Consider the following 22,026-nt stretch of genomic DNA (forward strand, 5'->3'; position numbering starts at 1 on the left):
TTTTAGGATAATGTTCTAAATATCATAACAGATAAGCTTTAGTTCTAAACAAATAAGACGTTAGAATATTGTTACATGACAAAGTCAAAAACACAGAAAATTATACAAAGATCTTTATGATATAAAGTTAATTGTCTTTAATCTACATACACGATATACACAAATGTACAAGAATTTTCAGTTTTACTGTAATAAATGAATACAGATTTTCTATAGCATGTAATGCCTTGATTCTGGTTCAGTCACATTTTCAGGATATCGTCTTTCATAAAAGAAATGCAAGTGCACGGTTAAAAATACAGTTTCAGGACTTCATTTGTCGGCAGAGAGATGCGATCTGGGTTATGCAGCTGGTCACAGCAGAGGGAACTGGTTGCGAGGTCTCACTCCTCCATGATGCCAGAGCCTCCAGGGCATCTTTAGGGTTACAGGGTGCCAGGTCATAAATTGCATAGACAGCAGATAACTGCACATGATTTGGAACACCTACGATCAAATAACAATTGGTTAGTGGTTGTGTTGTGGTTACGGCTTTGAGCCACTAACCAAAAAGGTTGTAGAGTCAATCCATGGCAAGGGCAAGTAAAAGAAAGATATCAAGGTTTTATTTTTACAGAATTTTCTTTACAATATTTTGTAGAAGACAATAAATCACAAAAAATGCCTTAAGCCGAGTTTCCACAGCCATGTTACGTACCTTCTAAAATACCGTGTTTGCCAAAGAGGTTTATGGCTCTTGCAACATTTTGCACTGATTTGAATAGATTCTCCTTTATCCCTAACTGACCGAGTCGTCCTGGGAAAAAGAAAAAATCCAAACATTGAAGAAAGAACTAACTGACATCTCTCAGAAAGATCTTTGTATTGCGTGTGTCCTTTTAAAATTACAGTCACGAATGACAACAGGAGAAGACCATAAAGCCTATTATGTGACTGCAACACAACTGAAGCTTTTACAAGGAATTTTGTTTGGGAAAATGGTAAACCAGAAAAAAATTCACTTTTCAATTTTTAAATCTTTAACTTTATTTTTAGTGACACTGTATGCAAATAATTCAACAATTTACCAATTAATCTGAGAACAGCTGCTACAGAAACATCCCGGATTGGGGTTTGTAGGGGCCTCGGCTGTGTTATCCATGTGTTCATGATGGGCCAGAGCTCTTTGCTATTTCAGTCACAAACAAAAAAATCCGGATTAAAATGTGAATTATACTTCATTTTACTCTTCTGTGTGTATTAAATAAACCGTACCCAATTACAACGTCATGTGTCCATTTCCACTTCAAATGTGTACACAGGAGATCCAATGTGAATATGCATTCCCATGTGGCAGGACAAAGGTCATGACCGTGTCGATGATGCATCTGAAATGTCAAATCTTTATCCTCTCGAAGTGTTTTCAGTGTACTGCTGATCATGTCATAAATATCACATGGGGGGCTCTAAAAGTAATAAGAAAACTGTTATAGTAAGAACCTTTAATCATCCTTCTCCTTCCAAGTCCTCTGATGTTCAAATTCACCCTTTTTAGTAAATAGAAAATTGTAATGATTAAATACTTTGTTCTCAAAGCTGACAAGCACTTTTTAATACTTTTTATTAGTTCGATATTTCCGAAACAAAGTGCAAAATTGAATGGGTGACTAATAATGATTTAAGACAAGAAAATCTCAAAATATGGAGATTTCAGAAAGACAGCAGCGATATGTTACTTTTATATGTGACCCTGGACGACAAAACCAGTCTTATGGGTCAATTTTTTGAAATTGAGATTTTACATCATCTGACAGTTGAATAAATAAGCTTTCTTTTGAGGTATGAGTTGTTAGAATAGGACAGTATCTGGCTGAAATACAACCGTTTTAATCTCAGGAATCTGAGGGTGCCAAAAAATCTAAATATTGAGAAAATGGCCTTTGAAGTTGTTAATCACAGGCACTGTGGCAGGACATCCACTCAGAAAAATAAAGTTTTGATGTATTTAAGGCAGGACATTTACAAAATATCTTCATGGAATATGATCTTTACTTAATATCCTAATGATTTTTGGCATAAAAGAAAAATCAATCATTTTGACCCATACAACCTATTTTTGGCTTTTACTAAAAATGTTCCCGTGCTACTTAAGACTGGTTTTGTGATCCAGGGTCACATATATTGATTTAAATCCCGTGCTTACAACAAAATACCACTTTTTGTATAGATAATGCCTAGATCAGGGTCATCCAAAAAAACAGCCTAGCACTGCTTTAAAGCGATAGTCTACCCCAGAATTCACAATTGTTGTTTATTTACTCACCCTCAGGCCATACGTAGGTGATATTATTTCTGGAGTACAACAATAAAGATTTTTACAGCTTCCTGATCTCAATTCTTTGGTCACATAAATGACGTATGCACAATCTCAAAGGTGAACGGACACTGGTTTGTTTACAACGTAGAGGGAGGACGTGTGTGCACTTCTTATGATACATCATTTATGCAACAGGATGTGCGACAGGGTTGTTTGATGGAAGCTTTATTATATATATTTTTTATTTTACGAATGACGTTCAGTTTATTGCAGATAACGATCGTTTTGCTTCACAAAGCGTAAATGTCACCAGGAGCTCAGGGGATCATGCTTGTGTTGCTTCGTGCTTTTAGAACTTTTGACCCCATGAACATCATTTACATCCATTATATGAAGCACAGAGGGCTACGGATTTACCTAAAAATCTTCTTTATTGTTCTACACAAGAAAAAATATCACATCCATCTTGGATGGCCTGAGGGTGAGTAAACAAACAACAAATTTGAATTCTATGGTAAAAGATCGCTTTGATTTTTGGTAACGGACTGCTTTTGAACAATATGGTAGTCTCTGGTCATCAATTACATACGGTCTCTAAACAGAGTAAGCTATCAGGATCACAAACCTTATCCCAGTGCAGATATTTTGTGAGGTACTCCAAAATGTCTCCTTCTGCTTTTAACTTGGTCACAATGTGGATGGCTCTGCACAAGGTAGTCTCATGGAACAGCACACTTGGCCATGTTGTAACCATAAATAAAATAAGTTTACAGGCGTCAGGAAAATCTGCTAACAAAGAAGGACTTGATTAACAACAACTTTATTTTCTGTGCTTGTATTCATGTTCTTATATATATATACGTAATGGAAAAGTGTCTCACCCTCTCTGAGGATGCTGTAGGCAAAGGAATGGGCTTTTTGATAATCTCCAATCTGGCGACACAAACCTGCGTAGACTCTACAGAGAGCTTGCAGATTTGATAATCTCAGACTGCTCCGCTCCGTTTTTAGTTTTGTCAGTATGGCAGACATGAGGTCTTCCATTGAGGACTGAAGTAAAAGAAAGAAAATGTTAAAGATGTGTAAATGTAAATGTGTATAAATGGTTAACTATAAAATGTCCAAAGCAGTGGTGCCTACCTGATCCTTACAAAAATCAGCGATCACAGCCTTTTCTTCATCAATCAATATCGGTTCCTGAGATATTCTCCCAAGAAACACATGGCTCTTCACAACAGGCAACACTTCAAAACACGAGATCCCTATTTTGGCCAGGGCTTGGGAGATCTGGAGCTGTTTGCCATTTTTCTTGGCATCTGGTTTTTCATTTATTTTCAGATTGTTTTGTATTTCTTGGGGAGGTTCAGCGGAGTAAAGGGCTGGTTGATGAACCGTCACTTGTTCTGCGGGAGAAACAACACCTGGTGCAGGCGAACAGTTGTCAAGTCGGAGTCTTTTAGCACTCTTTGGTAAAAGCATGTTCACCCCTGTCCTTTTTGGTTTTTGCTCTGTTTTGGTAAAAGCTGTGGATGAGGAACTAATCGTTTTGTTTCCTGATATCTGGTTGACAGATGTAGGGGATGCACCATTTTCGTTTCCACTTCTATTCAGGTTTACATTTCCACGGAGTATGTTTAAAGTGCGGGCTCGTGCCGACAGCTCGGGATACATGGTATCCAGCATCTGCATGGAATTTTCCTGAGAAGCAGCGGGAGGCGAGGACGATAAGGCAGATGTCGGCAGTCTTCCTGGGACCGGAACAGCATGTTTTGGAGTAGCTGATCCAAACTGCAGTGGCGAGGATGGAACGCCACAGGACGGTGATGGAGTGGTCAAACACGGAGACATTTTCGATGCATCTGAAAGTGCTGAATCGATAGCAGGCACTGAAGTTGGCTTCTCAGGAGACTTTGGTGCATCAGATGCTAATCTTGTAGGCTTTGATGGGGTGTGATGTCTTGCAATTCTTGGAGGAGTAGCAGTCAGCGGCATAACAACTGGAGGTAGTGGTGGACCCATCTCTGTCCGAACCCTTCCAAGAGAAAAATATAGGGGCGGTGTTAAAGAAGTTTTTGTGTCGAGATCTGGAACAAGTGAAATAGTTCCATCTTTTTCAGAAGAGTTAGACGTTTCTGGATCAGGAGTAATGTGGCACATTGTGCTGATGTCCTCTGGACAATCCTCTGCGGAGTCTCTTGATGTTACCTTGTGGTTGTAAACATTACTTTCCAAACTTTCAATGCCAGAGCTCAGGTCATCAACTGACATCTCCACGTTTTGATGGGATTTGTCATTTGTCTGCAATGATGTGTTTTGGAGATTCTCGGAATCATCTGCTCCATGAATATCTTCACTGCTACTTGACTGACTTTTGCTAATAGTTGTTTTATTATCTGGTGGTTTAGCCTCTTGTTCATCATCATGGCTTATGGTTTCTGTGGAAAGTCCAGATTGACAGGTCTCTGTGCTCTCAGAATGCAACCCTTGATGCTCATCTTCAAACAGTTGCTTTGCAGAGGAGCGCTGCACACTCTCAGAAACATCATCCTGCTCTTCTGAGGAGATCTTTGCCTCGGACCTTGACCGAACCCCCCTTACCTTCCTCTTCAAACCAAAGAACCCCTCATCCTCTGATGAAGATTCTTCATCCTTTGAAATCTTGAAAGGGGAAATACCTTCATTTTTCCTCTCATCTGAACCTTTCCCAGATTCTATAAGCATTGAACTTGTGTCCTCATTTGTTAACTTGTTGGTTTGTCTATTCTGATTATTTTGAATGTCATGTGATATATGTGCAACTGTCCTAATTTCCAGAGGAGCATGAGATTTTAATTCCTCGTTCTCTTCTAATTTACTACAGTTTACATCATTTGTTTTAACACGGTTTAGATTAGACATCAATGATACATTAGATTGTCTCTGAAAATGTTTGCATTCTGCAGTTTCAACCAAAGCGATGGACGTTGGGTCAGGTTCCACATGCTGTTGAGAAATTAAAGTTTCCTCGAGCTGTGTTGTGTCACCATTTTCATTCAACAGGAAACTCTCTTCCACAGTTTGTTTTGCATCATCTTCTAAGGAACTCTCCAGTGTGTGCAAATTTTCTACACCGAGCTGTGCAGTCGGATTTAGAGTTTTGTTTATTTCCGATACATCCTCCACCTCCATGTGTTGGCTCTCGGATGATGTGTTTACAACATCCAGATCAGCAACCGGTTTTGGGTTCAGATGAGTAAACGGAGAGAAGTGATCATAAGACTTTTCTACTTCTCTATCCAGCAATGACTTCTGGCTCTTGACATCTGAATGTAATGATGTTGTGTTTTTAATCATTTGGATGTCTGATTGTGCTTCCAGGTGATTTTCTAGCACATTTTCTAACTCTGGCATATCATCATTTGAGCCATCCTATGAGAAAAAAAGTTACAAATAAAACTGTGATCCTAACCTATTGTTCTTAGCATACTTGTTCTACAGTAAGATCCAAATATCATCACAATTTCTTGATTCTTGGATATACACGGACTCCTTGTAAATCAAGAATCATAATCCACTTCAAAATAGTGTGAACAAATAAATTAATCTTGACTTACCATCATTAAAGGACTATGCAAAGGTGATAAAACGGAAGGCAAAGGTGTAAACAACTCTTTAATGTCTTCCAAATCTGTGTAAAGATCTCCACGTAGCAAGTCTTCATTGTTTATTTCCTTCTGTGAGGATTCATAAATTTCATTAGTCCAAGAGTTCACCTGTTCCAGCTCATCAGAGTTTATTTTTCTCTTTCTGCTTGGCATACTGCATTGCTGTTCCTTATTGTGCTTTATGATGTTCTGAGGTGAATTTAGTTCTGATGATTTAGTTCTGCTGATCTTAGGGGACTCCTTCAGTGTGGGGGTTGAACGTTTTGAATACAGCAGGTGAGTTTTTGGACTGAAAAGCTTCTCTGGAGATTGACAAGAAACCTGTTTTCTTAAAGGACTGGCAAACACTGGTTGAGGTTGAGGTGGAAATTGTTTTTTCAAAGGTGTAGGGTCTCCTGATGAAGAAAAACAAGTTTGCAACTAAAGAATAATTAGGATGAGGAATTTATGCTGTGTTCACACCAAACACAAACAATCACATTCTACGCATTTTATTACTCGCAGAAAAATTTGCACCTCAGTGACGCGAAAAACATCACGCGACGGAGTGTTTTCACGCGTCCAGACCCATCAAACAGTAGGTGTCAATGAGCAATTCACACAAATTTCATGTTGAAAAATGTCAAATTTAAGTTTGTGTCTTGTAATTTACTTGCACAAATCGCTTAATTTGCATTTGGTATGAACACAGCATTAATACTAGACAAACTCTAAGTTAAATTTAGATCAATTAATTCACAAATGATTACCAGTGCGAAGCAATTGTTCATGGGTTTGTGATGAAGGCTCCACACAATGCCAGAGCTCCTCCAGAAGCATTCTGACTTTGTCTGAAAAGATGGAAACATCAACAATGGTCATGGTTGTTGCATAGCACAAAGGATGTTGAACGTTTTACTTTATTTCAATAAAAAATTGTCTACCTTTGTCAATGTGTAGTTCAGTCTCCGTCTGAGAAGACGTAGTCCTTTTCTCTACAATAAAAAGTATCTTTAAGTTCAATGACTGAATATAATGAAACAATGGATCTGAGCAGGCAAAAGTTATACCTTTGTTGAACTCTTGTTCAAGTGTGTTCAGCCGTTGCTAAAGACAAGAATACAAATAATCACCAATAATAATCTCAAAGTTGCTTTATTTCTTTAGTAAAGAGATATTCTCACCTGTGTTTTGTCAAGAATATCTTCAAGCCTTCTTTTCTCATTCTTTATGTCTGTGATTTCACTGTTCTGTTGAAATGTTGTCTCTATGCAAATGGACCAAATTAAGTAGATCGACGGTTATATTTAAACTCTACAGTGCCTTAAAAGTGACAAGTGAAGCACAAGCATGGAAATGTCTCTGGGTTCTTACACCTTTTAAATAGTCCAATTCAAGGTCTTTTCAAGTACTTTCAATTCATGTTTTCATGCTTTTCCAGTATACATACTTAATCACAAAAAGTGATTATATTGTGCTACAAAAGATCCCAAAACGACATTCCCAATTTAAATTGTTGACTGTCTGCCAAATTTAATAGGGCTACATTTTGCATGCTTCCCAAAAATTGACTACCATTTGCGAGAGCTTGCATGGCTTGATTTTTTTACAACTGTTTTTTGCTAGTTTCAGTCAAACGCAGTTATCATATTCACGTCATGTTTAAATAGCCAATGCATTTCGGGTCTGAAAACGAGGGTCTCTATTTCAACAATCTATGAGCATGGTATAAGGTGCAGGGTGCAAGTAGGAGTGTCCGAATCCACTTTTGCTAGTTTAAGGAGGGAAAACCGCCAGTGTGCCAGGTAATTGGTCTAAAAGGGTTGTCCCTACTCTCTTATTGAGTCATGGGTGTGTTTTGGGCAAAACATGCAGTAAACCAATCAATCAGAGTCTCATCTTAAGAAACAGTTGCGTTCGCAGAATGGCGGATTCGCTAGTGACATGGCAGAACTTGCAAAAGCAAAGACGGGAGCAGACCATCTACATGTACTTTATAATTATAATCTTTTGTAATATTTTCCATGTTTGTGTGCTGTCTCTTTGTGTAATAAGCAGACTGTACGCACGCTGTGCACCCGCCTACAGTCGTATTTTACCAATGCGCTCTTTAAATAACCAAAAACATACTGCGCCAATGCGCCTGAACTAGAGGTCGAACGATCTGGGGGGGGTTTTCTGGCTGATGGCGATTTTTGAATGCAGGTCAGCCAATGGCCGAAATATGAGGTGGATTTCTTTTTTCCACCTTCATATCTCATAAAATGAAAGGTCTTAAAACATGTTAAACGTCACGTGGGTGACAAAAAATAACAATTTAGATTTTAAGCTGAACTTTCCCTTCAAATAATAAATGAACATACCTTTTAGCACCAAAAGTTCATTCTCGAGGTTTCCCTTCCTGAAAGGGATAAAAGCAAAAGTGATATTAAAGTTCAGCAATATTTTAAAGGGGTGATTTTTTTCTAGCTTTACACAAATGTAATATAAATCATAGGGGTCCACATAATGTGTCTGTGATGTTTCAGCTCAAAAACACCACAGATCTTTTAATATCCCATGCGCTACATGCCCACTTTTGCATGCGAGGAGAAACGCACTGTTTTGGTGTGTGTGTCTCTTTAAGTGCAAGTGAGCTGCTAGTCTCCGTCCCCTTTCAGCAGAAAACGCAGCCAGGGCTCTGAGCTTGTGCTTCCAGCGACAAAACAATAAAGTAGGGTCACATATGGCGAACGAGAAACAAGGTCTCGTCTTTGAACACCAAACACATTGTTTTCGATATTCACTCCTGTTTCCCCGGGGGCCACTTGTGAAGCTCCTCCAGTCCCTGTTGCTCCAGTCACGACCGCTTTCGGGAGAGAGAACCGCGTCGCGCATTTACAAATCATATACACAGTTTAACTCATTCCTCGCCAGCCTTTTTAAAAAAAAAAGTTGCCAGCCTACGCCAGCGTTTTTAACATTTTCACCCAACTTTAATGGCTCACAGTAAATTTTCTATAAAGAATATATGAACAAACAATATGACAAATGAAAGAACAGAGTCTTAGCTTTTAAACAAAAGAAACCGTATTCTTCTATCTTCATTTGTTTGTTGTTTATCACTCCGTAGATGTGGGTAGGTTTCTTCAAAAATGCATCATTTTGATTAAACAGCTGAGATAATTAACGTTTTTTGTCAAAGATTCCGCCTAGATTACACTCGGAACAATCATTAAAAACCGCTTAAACATATATGTTCTAGGTTCTGGGATTCTGTACTTGTTCCCAAATGTGTGTAATAGCACCACCTGCTGTAAAACAGTACTAACACTGATTGCTGTAAAAACTTGTCTTTGGCGGGGAACCATTTTTTAAAATGGCGGTGAAAGTGTTAATGATTTGTCTTTTTTCACGTTTTCTGAGTTGGCTAATGCACCCGATTTCAGCATTTAAAGATGGAAAAAGACAGTTTTTCATGAAATCACCCCTCAAATGTTTTTTATGACAATAACTGATTTGGTTGTGCTTACAAAATCAGTGTCTTGGCATTGTCCAGCTTCAGATTCTCAAGATCTTCAGTCGCCTGCTGATATTTCTGCAGGGAGTCCTGTGTGCAAAAAATAAATCCAAAAAAGTCATATTTTTGGACCTACATTACCAAGCTAATGCAACTAGCCAAAACTTCACAGATGCGTGCATCTAACCTGAGTTTTCTGCAGATTCTCTTCTAAAGTTTTCTGTTGAACCTTGAGTTTCTCATTCTCCAGGATCTGCCTCTGCACCATGTCTAGGTAAAGAATGGATACAAAGACGCATTGAGGATAAATGCCCTAGAAAACCTGTGTATGACCCAAAACAATTGACATACATACCTTCAGCATTTCTTAGGGATTCTTCAACTTTTCCTTTCCTGAAAATACATAAACATAAAGCTGTGAGCAGAGAAACACAATACAAGGGCAGCATGATGTGATAACATCAGAGGGGTCTTACAGAATGAGTGTCTCGTCATTGTCAGCTCGAAGTTTCTCCACCTCTTCGCACTTCTGCTGATAACATCTCAAATCACCCTGTTTTACAAATAAGGGACAATAACATGCACATATAACCTATAGGCACTATCCAAAAAACTCCACAGAATGTTTGAACACAGACCTTTGTCTTCTCCAGCTCAGTCTTTATGTGTTCATATTCCGCTGTCTGTTTCTCTAATGGCTCCAGCTTCAGCAGCACCTCATCCAGCTGTCTGTGCAGTTTGCTGCTCTCTCTGATCCAAACACAACACCATTAACAACTATTACCCTGGACCCATATGACAAAATTCACATACTTTAAGACAGTAATAAGAGACCTCTTTACGCAGTTCAAAACTAAACTGTCTGGTGTCCCTACTGGAGACTAGGTTGTGTACTTAAGCAGGGGTGTAGGCCAATGAAGGGATTTTGGTATTACTTCAGAACTGACATGAGAACTTGAATGTATCAGCACAGTATGTTTCCTTTTATTTACAAAAGTTTCCTTTCGTCACAGGAGGCCTAGTTTAGAAACCCTTAAAATACATTTAAAAGCACCAGCCATAAACATACACTTCAAGTTATGCACTTTAAAGATTTATCTTACCTCTGTGATTTTTGAAGCTGTAATTTTTTGTCAAGGCAAACAGAAATGGATCCATAAAATATAATTAAATTCTACAACAAGTGTACAAATAGGTTACACATATTTCATTCCTGCACTTAACATAAAAACAGCACCATTCTACACAGTTTATGAAAGGATATCATCACACTTCTCTTTGAATTCACTCAAAAGAAGGCTGAAATAACAAAGTTAGAAGGTTAACAGATAATAAATTATTCCTGCATTGCAAACTTTTTTTAAACTTCTAAAGTATTGGCATTGTTTAAATTTTGAAACACAGAGCAAGATAACAGTGACTACGAGTGGGGAATCCTCAAACCCGAAGTACTTATATATAAAAAAATATTCCTTTGACTGAAAGAACGGTTATTTTTACATATTGGTCTTCTTTCATTGACCCTTTAATATACAACTTTATTTTTTGCACTACGGTCTGTCGTGTTGTGTGACACAGCACAAGACAGCACTGACAGCCATGACAAGGGGCTAAGGGATCATTTACAAAAAGCCAAAGTAGTGTTGTCAAACGATTAATCGAGATTAATCGCATCCAGAATAAATGGTTTTGTTTAAACAATATATTAGGGTCGCCCCCAAGTAGTCGATTAAACGTTAGTTGATGTGAAGGAGGCTTGGTCAAATAAGTTTTCATTGGTCGGTCAGTTGCGAAAATAAAATAAGAAAAATTCACGTGACGTCACGCAGTCAGTATGCGCGTTTAAACTCCACGGCGCTGCGCAGCTTGGTCAGTGTATGATATCAAAAGAAACAACGCGAGATCAACGCATACAGTGCCCATGTTATTAAATATGAAGAATCGCCATTTGGTGGTGCACGATGATGACAGCCTGACCACAAAAGTACTGACGATACGACTCGCTGAAGAAATTGACAAGAGATGGAAATTGATAGGAAATATCGCGACCAGCATTTATACAAAGGCTGCAGTCTTAGACACACGTTTTAAGAGCTTGTCATTCCTTGACACTGACAAACAAGAATATGCATATACTCCACAGTGTCGGATCTGGCAGAAAGTTTATCCACACAAGCTGCCCAATATAGGGAGGAGGGTGAGGGTCTACAGAGGAGGGTGAGGGTCTACAGAGGAGGGTGAGCCCACACCATAAAAGAAAAATTAAGCTGAGATATCCATGCTGATGACCATTTATGAGGAGGAGCATGCATAAGAGAAGAATGAAATAAAGATGTACTTGAAGGACAAAACAAAGGTTGAATCAAGACCGTTGAAATGGTGGCAAAAAAATGATGAACGATAGCCAAAGCTCGCTAATGCAGTTTAGCGACTGCACTGTATCCCTTCCACAACCACACCATCAGAGCACAACTTTTGGAAGGCTGGCTCCATTGTGAATAAGTGATGAAGCTCACTTCTTCCCAACAATGTGGACAAGCTGGTGTTTCTGACGCGTAATATAAAGAAAGATTGGATGGATAATAGTGAGTGTAAGTTAGCTCAATTTACATTTAAATGTATGCATTTGGCAGACGATTTTATACAAAGCGAATAACATTGCATTGTCCAATACATTTTTGTTTTCTAAGTATGTGAAATCCCCTGGGATCGAACCCACGACCTTGGCGTTGTTAGCGCCCTGCTCTTTCCACTGAGCTACAGGTTGTTTTAATTCTGTTTGGAAACTTCAGACTGATTTGTCTATATGTTGTTTCTGGTCAAGACGTCGGCTTTATATGACAGTTTGCGCTGCTATTTCTCTTGAATGTTTCCATTTGATTTGTATTCGTTTTTTTTTATTATTTGCTTATTTGCGTTTTGTTTAAAATATATTTGTTCTTAAACATGTAAGCAAAGAACTTAAAGGCTTTTTATTTGTTTGCGTTGTTTTGAATAAAAATTGATTTGTTTGTAGACTGTTCTTTTTTATTCTAAGGTTTGGCGTTTGCTGCATTTATTCGTTCGTTCGTTTTTGTTCATTTCCATTTTCAATATCATTTTTCAGTTAAGTGTTTTTGCTATTTTTTCATTTTGCATTATGTCTTGTCCATAGGCCTGCTTTTGTCTTTTATTATTTACTTTATTTGTACTTTCTGCTCTTTTTCTACTTGATATTTTATTTTGTACTAATATTTTAAAGAGTTGCCATTTATGTTTCCCTTAAAAAATAACAACATTTTCAGTTTATTTTATTCAAAAGGGTGTTTTATGTTTATGGTTATTTTGTTGGCAATTTCATTTGGCATGTTACTTATGTTATAGTTTGTATTTTTGATAATAAACTATTAAAATGTACAGGCAGTCTCCTTGCTGTTTTTCCAACACATGATAATTATAACTTTTTCTGCTGTTGCTACGACTCATTTACAGTATGTGTCTGTTTAGGCGCTTAATTTATATTTTAAACGCTCCATTATGATGATTTAGAAATTCTCTATTATCGTTTTTTAAAAAATATTTTTTCAGCCCAGTGTTTCCCCTACCATTACCTTAGGGGGTCGCTCCACCCCTCCAACGGCACCACCCGCCCCCCTTGAAGGTCAAGTTAATCTTATTTTATATATAGCGCCAGATCACAGTAGTAGAGAAGAGTGTTTAAGGTTACCTTTCATACAGAACATGTCTATACCTTTTTATTTTATTAAACAAACTAAATAGCATTATGGTCTTTATCTTATTTATACGGCGGCATGTCATTTCAGTCTCTACGTTTACAATTCTCCTTTGGTCTCCGTATCGAGTTCCGCTCCGATGCGTTCGCACACACAGACACGTGCGCTCCGATTAAACACAGGTAAGCACACTCCGACCAGTGGACAGAGAGCGCGTGTCCGACAATATTTCATGTCAAACACCGGAAAAGCAAGCAGATAAAAATATTTGCGTTTTAAAAGGCTCCCAGTGTGGTGAAAATGGTTAAGAAAGGACGCACGCCCTGCCCCTGACAAGCAGCAACAGTCCAGTCACCACCGGATGACAGGTTTTCGCCCAGCTTGGCTTCGTTCCATCCGCACCGCAAGACAGAATGAACCATTCACATCATCAGACTATTTCTGTAGTTTAAATTGAGCAGCGTGTCTACATAAATGAGCTGTACACATCACACGCACTCAGATAAATTTATGTTGACTATATTTGGCCGATATCTTTAATATCTTCATATGGCGCCAAACGCATTTCGTTTTAACCCTTTCTGCTCCGTAAATGCTGCATCTCCCGCCAAAGACGCGTTGCATGTTGAGACCTGAAGACACCAAGATCAGGTAAATTAATGGACACTTTACTGTAACGCTTAAGTAAACGAAATGCGGCAGTAATGAAGTATTTTAGGCTGTCAGTCAGTTTACTGTCTGCTATATAGGTTTGTTGCATTATAAACCATAACGTCTTGTATCTACATTTAGCATTAATGATATTAATAATATCAATAGAATTAACAATCAGCATCACAATGAATCTTGTTTTAATCTGGAATTATTTAGAATCAATTCTAGTATGAATGGCATGAAAATGCTACTTGTTAGTAACTTTGTAAGTACTTCTGCTCATGATAAATTATTTTCAGTTGTGACATTTAGTTGTCAGTAGTTTTTTTATTAAAATAGGCCACTATGACTTCGCTTTAGCACGAGTACCTACAAATTGTGGGTATCTGAATATAGTATAAATGGCCTGATAAAATGTTAGATGTTTATATACATATTCGACTGGGCTCAATTGATTAAATATGATTTATTTGAAAAAGTATTGTCCGGACCTTCCCCACAAAGGCATATAAATATAGAAAATATAGTGACCGCACATAGGTCCTGTACACAGTACCAGTACACAGACATATAGACGGTTTTATCTTAACAACATAAACAAAGGTTAGTGCGCGTTCACTTTTGTGCCCCCAATTTAACTTCTAGTACAGATTCACAAACAATACAAACAAGAGTTCCTGATAACACGCAAAATAAACAGAGAAGAACCGTTACTTTGCTTTTGGCTAAACAATATTTTGAATTTAGAATGCGATACCAAGCTCAACCACTAGATGTCAATGTACCATGCGGTTGGTTTAAATGCGATCGAACTACTGTACAGGAACCATTCAACAAATTGTTCATTTAACAAAATTAACATACAACAAAATTCAAAAATATTTGATTAAATGCAATTATTATTGAGTTAAATAATAATAAAAAATACAGTTAACATAAATTAAATAGTTATATTATTAGACACTAGCCAAAAACAAACCGGAAGTTAACTTGGGGTCAGGCGCGCGTCCGATAAAAAGGTTTATATTATGTGAACACAAACGTTTATTCTGGGTGTGATTAATAACATTTAATCGTTTGACAGACCTAACCCAACACTCATGAATGCTTTTCTGTAAATACTGGTATTATATTGTTTTATTTGGCACTAAATTAAAAGCATGCACATGCATTTGGGATGTTATAATGAAAGATCGCTCACTCAGTGTCAATGATCTTCTGCTTAAGCGTTAATAAAGCAGCCACGTATTCATCCAAGCTCTGAAAAAAGAATACATGGCATCAAGATAAGATATAAGATATAGTACTAATAATAACATCTAACGTTACTGTACAGTTTAAATGAAAGGTAAATCTCTTTGGATTGGTACATTTAATGTCAATTGGCCCTAATGACATATGATTCAAGCCATAATTAACCATTTGGTAAACAATTAGAGAAGACAAAACATTTTAGGGAAATCCAAAATCTGCATTAAGAAACCGATCCCGAAACAAATTGGTGCTAAATGATTATCAAGTAACTTTAATACTTTGACTGATTTAACACAAATATTATAATAAAATATAACATTGTTCACTGTTACTTTTACGGCTTGGTCAACATTACCCAAGAAACTGAAATACGGGAGAGTTGATTTCAAGATTAACTTCTCACCTGATTCAAAACAGTGCAGTTTTGACAAGTGCCTGAAGTCGCATCAGAGGCGATTCCTCCGACTTTTGACTGGTTCTCTCCCGGCATCATGGTAAAACTTAAATAATATCAGCGAAATCCCGCAACTTTTCACAATACGTCAAAAATTAAAAAACGCGTAACCAAAACAAGTCCATCAATTCGTCGCACATACAAACGTTCCGCAGCACGTTGACTGAGGACCCACAGAAAAGACCCCAGCTCAGCTGCCCGTAGAAAACGCCGGATTAAAATGTACATCCACCATAAAATACTACGCGAGTAACAATGTGGAATTTAACCTATAAATGAGCAACATGCATAACGTGTAGAAGAGGAAACACTTGTACACTTGTAGGAGGCATTTGTTTATCCGAAGAAATTAAATAACACGGAAGAATGCCAAACAAAAAGGCGGGGCTTAATGGCCCAACGTTGCTTTTCTCAGCACTGCATGATGCCATGATGAGTCGATCACAGTTCGTTATTACTTTACATTGATTTAAACTCATTTAAAAAAAAGCTGGAGATAATTTTACAAGCCATTTGTTCATGTGGTGGCAAACAAACCATCCGTATCCTTAACTATTTACAAAGGCTCAACTTGGATCCGCTAAACGCATTCTTTCGCAGGAGAACGATGCGGGGTTGCCAGATCTACGTAACAAAACCACCCCAAAGACTAGCTCAAACACAACAGCATGGGTTATATCAATATAAACAAATCAAAGTTACGGTAGCCTACTGTATGGGCTACATTGACTTGGACAGGCTTCACTTACTCTTGTAATGTTGGTCTGACGACAAAATACAGTACAGATAAAGAAATGACTATTTTACAGTGAAAAGGTAAACATCAGACATAGGCTACCTGGGGCCTGTACCATGAAGCCGGTTTAGGTGGCTAGCCAGGTTAGTTTGCGCCAACCCTGGGTTTTAGGGACCATTAAAGTAGCTCAGCTTTAATCGGTGTTCATCGCCATGGAAACTTAAACCGGACGGCTGACCCGCTCCGGAGCAAAATACGGTCTAGATTAGAGGCCTCACACTGAAACTGAACCAATCAGCGGCGAGCAAATTTACACATAAGTGACGCAACTAATTCACAGTGCGTGTTACAATGGCTATCTTATTTAATAATGTTTAAATAAAATAAAAAAACTAATATATAAATATATATGTTAAATATAAAATAAAATAATGATAACTATATAAATACATATTGATTTTGCTGGTTTTTCCTTATGGCTACTCCCATGAAATGTATTTATTTTACATTCTTTTACTGTACTACACACAATATGTTTTTCTTTGCATTGCATTTTTACATTCATATCTGTGATACAGAACATAACCTTCTATTAAACAGCTACAGTAAGACACAGACAAAACCATACACTGACAGGCATCACACATTTCTTTAACTGCAATTTTTAATCCTCTTTTTCTAAAATAAAGTTACACTTAAAATTCACCTAAATAACGTATCACACAGTAGGCCTATGTTAACAAAATGTATACGTTTTCAATGCTGTAATGCCTGCATCATTCCCTAATGGCTGTTGTGTCAGTAATCTGAGGGCAGTCAAATAAAATGGGGGAACAGCACAAAACACTTTAAATATCTGACCAAAATCAATTTCAAACTTAAATACAATCTTCTATTCTTTGTTCTATGACAGGACTGTTTGATAGCCTGTTGGTGGGAGACAGGGCTTATCATACATACAAGGTTTTTGCTATCCTGACTATAGAACCACTTCGACATGGCCCTCAGTCAAACCAGATGCAGGATTGAGATGACCTTCAGAAGAACAGAGACGCCAGTAACATAAAATATAAATCTTCACATCACACTGTGCCATAATGAATAGTACATTATATTTACTGTATCTCTTTAACTCTGTCAGAGCGCTCAGATAGTTTCACTTCCTTGTGTGCTTCATCCTCATTAATAAAATATACTGCTCACTTGCACACCAGGAATATTACACTGAATGCTCATTTGCAATAATGGACTACTCTCATAACTGCATTACCTCATCTACTGGACTGTAACTTTCATAACTGCATTACCTCATCTACTGCACTGTAACTTCAATAGCTGCACCAACTTCTCTACTGTACTGTAACTCATCTATTGCATAACTAACTGCATCTACTCATCTATTGCACTATAACTTCAATAACTGCATTAACTCATCTACTGCACTGTAATCTTAATAACCACATTAACGCATCTACTGCACTGTAACCTTAATAACCGCATTAACGCATCTACTGCACTGTAACTGCACTAACTCATCTACTGCACTGTAACCTTAATAACCGCATTAACGCATTTACTGCACTGTAACTTCAATAACTGCATTAACGCATCTACTGCACTGTAACTTCAATAACTGCACTAACTCATCTACGGCACTGTAACTGTATAACTGCATCTACTCATGTATTGCACTATAACTTCAATAACTGCATCAACTCATCTACTGCACTGTAACTTTAATAGCTGATGTCTGTAACTAATGCACACTCAAGTCACTTGCACTATTTTATAGTCTATATTGTTGTCTGTTCATAACCACCTGTACATTAATGTTCACAGTATATAGCCTTCTGTTTTATATTGTTCATAGTACATACCGACTGTCATATTTTCATAGTACATGCCCATTGTATAGTATTTTCCTAATATTATATTCTGTATTTATTCACACTGTATATCCTGCACTTGCTAATTGCACTTCTGGCTAGACCTAAACTACATTCCGTTACACTGTTCTTGTATATGTGTAATGACAATAAAGTTGAATCTAATCTAAAAGTAAACTTAATGATAAAGAATTTAAGAATATAAGGATATTTTCATCCACTGTAGGGGGACACGCACACATATTATTCACACACATCATACATTACTGTAGTATTTACCTTGCTATAATAGGCCTATACTAAAGTAAATGCGTGTACTATTTAGTAGTTTAACTTGCGCATTGATGCAATCAGCCGTGCATCTGAAACACTTCACTCTTGTGTAGAGAGCAGAAACAGTATTACTCCGTGGCTGAAATACATTTTTGTGTTACTAATATTTGCATAGGGGGGCACGGTGGCTTAGTGGTTAGCACGTTCGCCTCACACCTCCAGGGTTTGGGGGTTCGATTCCCGCTTCCGACTTGTGTGTGTGGAGTTTGCATGTTCTCCCCGTGCCTCGGGGGTTTCCTCCGGGTACTCCGGTTTCCTCCCCTGGTCCAAAGACATGCATGGTAGGTTGATTGGCATCTCTGGAAAAAATTGTCCGTAGGGTGTGAGTGCGTGAGTTAATGAGTGAGTGTGTGTGCCCTGCGATGGGTTGGCACTCCATCCAGGGTGTATCCTGCCTTGATGCCCGATGACTCCTGAGATAGGCACAGGCTCCCCGTGACCCGAGGTAGTTCGGATAAGCGGTAGAAAATGGATGGATGGATGGATAATATTTGCATATAATTAATTCCTGAGAAACATACGGAACTCCCTTTATCCATGTTGAACGCGATTGGTTTTGTAATACGGACATCACTCGTGCACGCGCTCGTGTACTCATCTTAGCTTCAGGATCAAAGCTCGAGTTGACAAAGAAACTCCATGAGCTTCATGGTACCAACAAAGCTCGATCATGTTGGCTTGGTTTTGTCAGCCCAAAACTAATCCTGTAACCCTGAGTTTGTTCAGATGCGTTCATGGTACAGGCCCCTCGAGTTTTTCTGCACCTGTTGATGTTCTGGGATGTCGGGATATGAAGATACCTTGCAATGCAGCAATAAAAACTCAATATTCCAAATTAAGCATCATCAGGGATAATATCTCTCTTAACAAGGTGAGGGGGTGCTTTGTCTTGTATATAGCTGAAGGATCTGAGTTTCTTACAGTAAAAGCAATCTCTAATAAACTTCAGGTTCTTTTCGAACACTAAGTTTCATTCTGTCTTTTGGATCACCATTAAAAGCAAATCTGAAATAGTCTGGATGTTGTTAGAGATTTCTTATGCAGATCTGGAAGCACAAACACAAGACATAGAGAAGCATCAAGCTTTGAACTCATTTATTTCAGGGAAGATGCATCTTTATTTAGTTCACAATAAGACACCTGTTATAACCAAATAAGTTACAGAAGCTATATGGAAGAAACATCTTTATAAAGTGCCCAATAAGACACCTATTATACCTACAGTATGTATAAACCCGCCCGCTCCCGCGAGATTTACATTGGGTCCTGCGGGAGCCAAAACCCAATTCAGCCCTCTACAATGCACCCCGACATTTTAGCGACGCATCCGTCGTCAGCACTTTTCTCAGAGAAACTACCCACAGTAGTATTCCTGACTCAAGAATGGGGCAATCTCTCCAGTGACGAAGAGCACACATGCAAAGTAATGTCACTATTACTTTGCGGTTGAAGTGACGTTTTGGACACAAGTGGTGCTCGGCTATCCAGTGCTGAAACTTTCTCATTCGCAACAGTTCCAGTGGAATGACAGAAACTGTTGAGGCCATCAGCCCCAGTAGACGTAAACACAGCCTGAATGGGACTCTGCTGGGACAGCCGCGAATTGACCTGACACGTTCCTCTGATAGAAACGCTTGATACAGAACTGAGTTTAGTCTGAGACCCAAGTGGATATTTTCTTGTGAAGGCACTAAGCAGCTCTTTGTCTCATTCACTTTGAAGCCTAAGCTTTCCAAATGGGTCATGAGAGCTCTTGTATCTATCTCTGCCTGTTGCCGTGATGGGGCACAGAGGATAAGATCTAAAATAGGCTGACACTCTGAGACCCAATAATCTTAAGTGGAGTGAGCGCTGGTTCCACACATTTGCTGAACACTCTCGGTGCTAATGAGAGCCCCGAGAGTGTCTCTGGGACGAATAAAATGGCAAAGGAGTATATTGAATTTGTACTTCCCGAGGTGTTTGTTGAGGTTCTGCAAATCTAGTATGGGACGGAGACCTCCCCCTATCCTCCCCCTATTTTGGGAATTTGCTGAGGGAGGCAGGTCTGGAAAGCCTCACCTTCCTGTTTCCTGAGGTCACACCGCTGTCACAAATCAGTGACTGAAGAAGAAGTCCACCTTCTCTCACTGGTAGCATTAAGAGCCCTCAGCCCCAGGGCAGAAGAACCGTACAGTAGATCCTCTGAAAAACCTAAAGCGCTTTTGTTCACGTCATCTTTATCCTCCTCTCCTTCCTCCAAAATACCAGCAATCGCTTCGTCATCATATTCCTCCTCCTCTCCCTCATCTGTTAAAACGGCCATTCCCCGTGATGTGATTGTGTGTGTGTGTTTGTGTGCACAAACCTCTAGAACGCTTCTATGAAACGTCCTTTGAAGTCCTGCTTGCAAATGTCTCCTGGTCAATCTGCTTGTTTTATTTTTCAACTCAGGTCCAATATAAAAAGGCAAAACTAATGCTTCTGTTATTATTGTTAATATAACCGGTCTGATACCAATCTGAGAGGGGGACCGACCAATCACAACAGCCTGAGAAGCAGAAGCTTGCTGATATTGTATGGGTGAGACATCTTCAGACAAACGCTCTAGGCGGGGACCAATCACGACAGACATGGTCAGCTTTACCAATCAGAGCATTTTGGAAGGAGGGATTTTAAATATACCTGAAGAAATCAAGTCGTTTTCTGAGAAGAGGGACAGCGGTGAACAATAGACTTGAAATATGTGAATTAAAAAGCATTTTTTTTTAGAAACATGAACATCTATTTTTAAACACCCAGAAACATAATCAAAGCTTCAAAAACAGCAAAAGAATGCCCCCTATAAGTCCCGAAAATAGGAGGCAGTTCAGGGGGACTTTGTCCAAGAGATTGGCCCAGCTGCTTGACGTAGGGGGCTGTTAAGTCTCCTCTTTGTGCGGCGCAGGAAGGCAGGGGTCGTCTTTATCAGTGGCTGCCTCCCATAATCTTCTCTCTAACACCCTTGATGGGAAGAGAGAGCAGATAGGACAGCACCCGGGGTTAGCGAGTGTTTCACCCCCAGGCATATGATGGAAAGGGGATGAGAGTCTCTGCCGGAGATCATAGATTGTTGCTTTCGTCTCGCTGCTTGCTGACCCAGAAGTTGGCATAGTTCACCATAACTTGCCACTTGGCAAGAAAAACGCCTTAACGCGCAGTTTACAATTATCAAGCTAAGCAATAATAATATAGTGACAGTGAATTAATCTGCCAGTAAAAATCGCTGCGTTCAGTAACGTACCTTGATGGCTCTTCTAAGAACAATTAAACATTTTTTTTTCTTGACAGTGCCTGCTGTGCTGAGAGATACCTTCCAAATTAGATCTTCATGGGAAAGAGATCGACAATGAACTAGAGACTACTGGGAGAGGTATACAGTGAGGGAAATAAGTATATGATCCCCTGCTGATTTTGTAAGTTTGCCTGCTTACAAAGAAATGAAGGGTCTATCATTTTTATGATGGGTTTATTTGAACTGATAGAGACAGATTTTTAAAAAAAATCAGGGAAAATATGTTTCATAAAGGTTATAAATTGATTTTCTAGTGAATGGGATG

General features: G+C 38.6%; 1 protein-coding gene across 2 annotated transcripts; it reads right to left on the minus strand.

Moving 5' to 3' along the window:
- Window positions 1-122: 122 nt before the first annotated feature.
- Window positions 123-15,956, minus strand: ice1 (KIAA0947-like (H. sapiens)). 2 transcript variants are annotated; one of them, XM_056761840.1, is made up of 22 exons: window positions 15,443-15,956; window positions 14,987-15,045; window positions 10,682-10,717; window positions 10,522-10,539; window positions 10,057-10,168; window positions 9,895-9,971; window positions 9,774-9,811; window positions 9,606-9,688; window positions 9,432-9,508; window positions 8,283-8,320; window positions 7,104-7,186; window positions 6,990-7,026; window positions 6,864-6,914; window positions 6,690-6,770; window positions 5,890-6,335; window positions 3,437-5,704; window positions 3,178-3,346; window positions 2,922-3,085; window positions 1,255-1,445; window positions 1,068-1,168; window positions 698-796; window positions 123-486 (listed from the first exon to the last, which is right to left on the minus strand). In XM_056761840.1, exons 1-22 carry the CDS (start codon window positions 15,530-15,532, stop codon window positions 305-307), a joined length of 4,500 nt encoding a protein of 1,499 aa, XP_056617818.1. In that variant the 5' UTR covers window positions 15,533-15,956; the 3' UTR covers window positions 123-304. The 2 variants fall into 2 exon arrangements, with proteins under 2 accessions (XP_056617818.1, XP_056617819.1); XM_056761841.1 differs by having other exon boundaries at window positions 2,922-3,082; window positions 15,443-15,954.
- Window positions 15,957-22,026: the final 6,070 nt, after the last annotated feature.

This window comes from Triplophysa dalaica, chromosome 12 (assembly GCF_015846415.1).
Source record: "Triplophysa dalaica isolate WHDGS20190420 chromosome 12, ASM1584641v1, whole genome shotgun sequence".
NCBI lineage: Eukaryota > Metazoa > Chordata > Actinopteri > Cypriniformes > Nemacheilidae > Triplophysa > Triplophysa dalaica.

Bases quoted from the DNA above. Each gene is read 5' to 3' on its own strand.
- ice1 (XM_056761840.1), bottom strand. From the start codon at position 15,532: ATGATGCCGGGAGAGAACCAGTCAAAAGTCGGAGGAATCGCCTCTGAT. The intron at 6,771-6,863 runs GTAGACAATTTT...CCATCTTTTCAG, and splicing joins TGAACTACACATTGACAAAG to ACAAAGTCAGAATGCTTCTG. The intron at 3,086-3,177 runs GTGAGACACTTT...CTTCTTTGTTAG, and splicing joins CTACAGCATCCTCAGAGAGG to CAGATTTTCCTGACGCCTGT.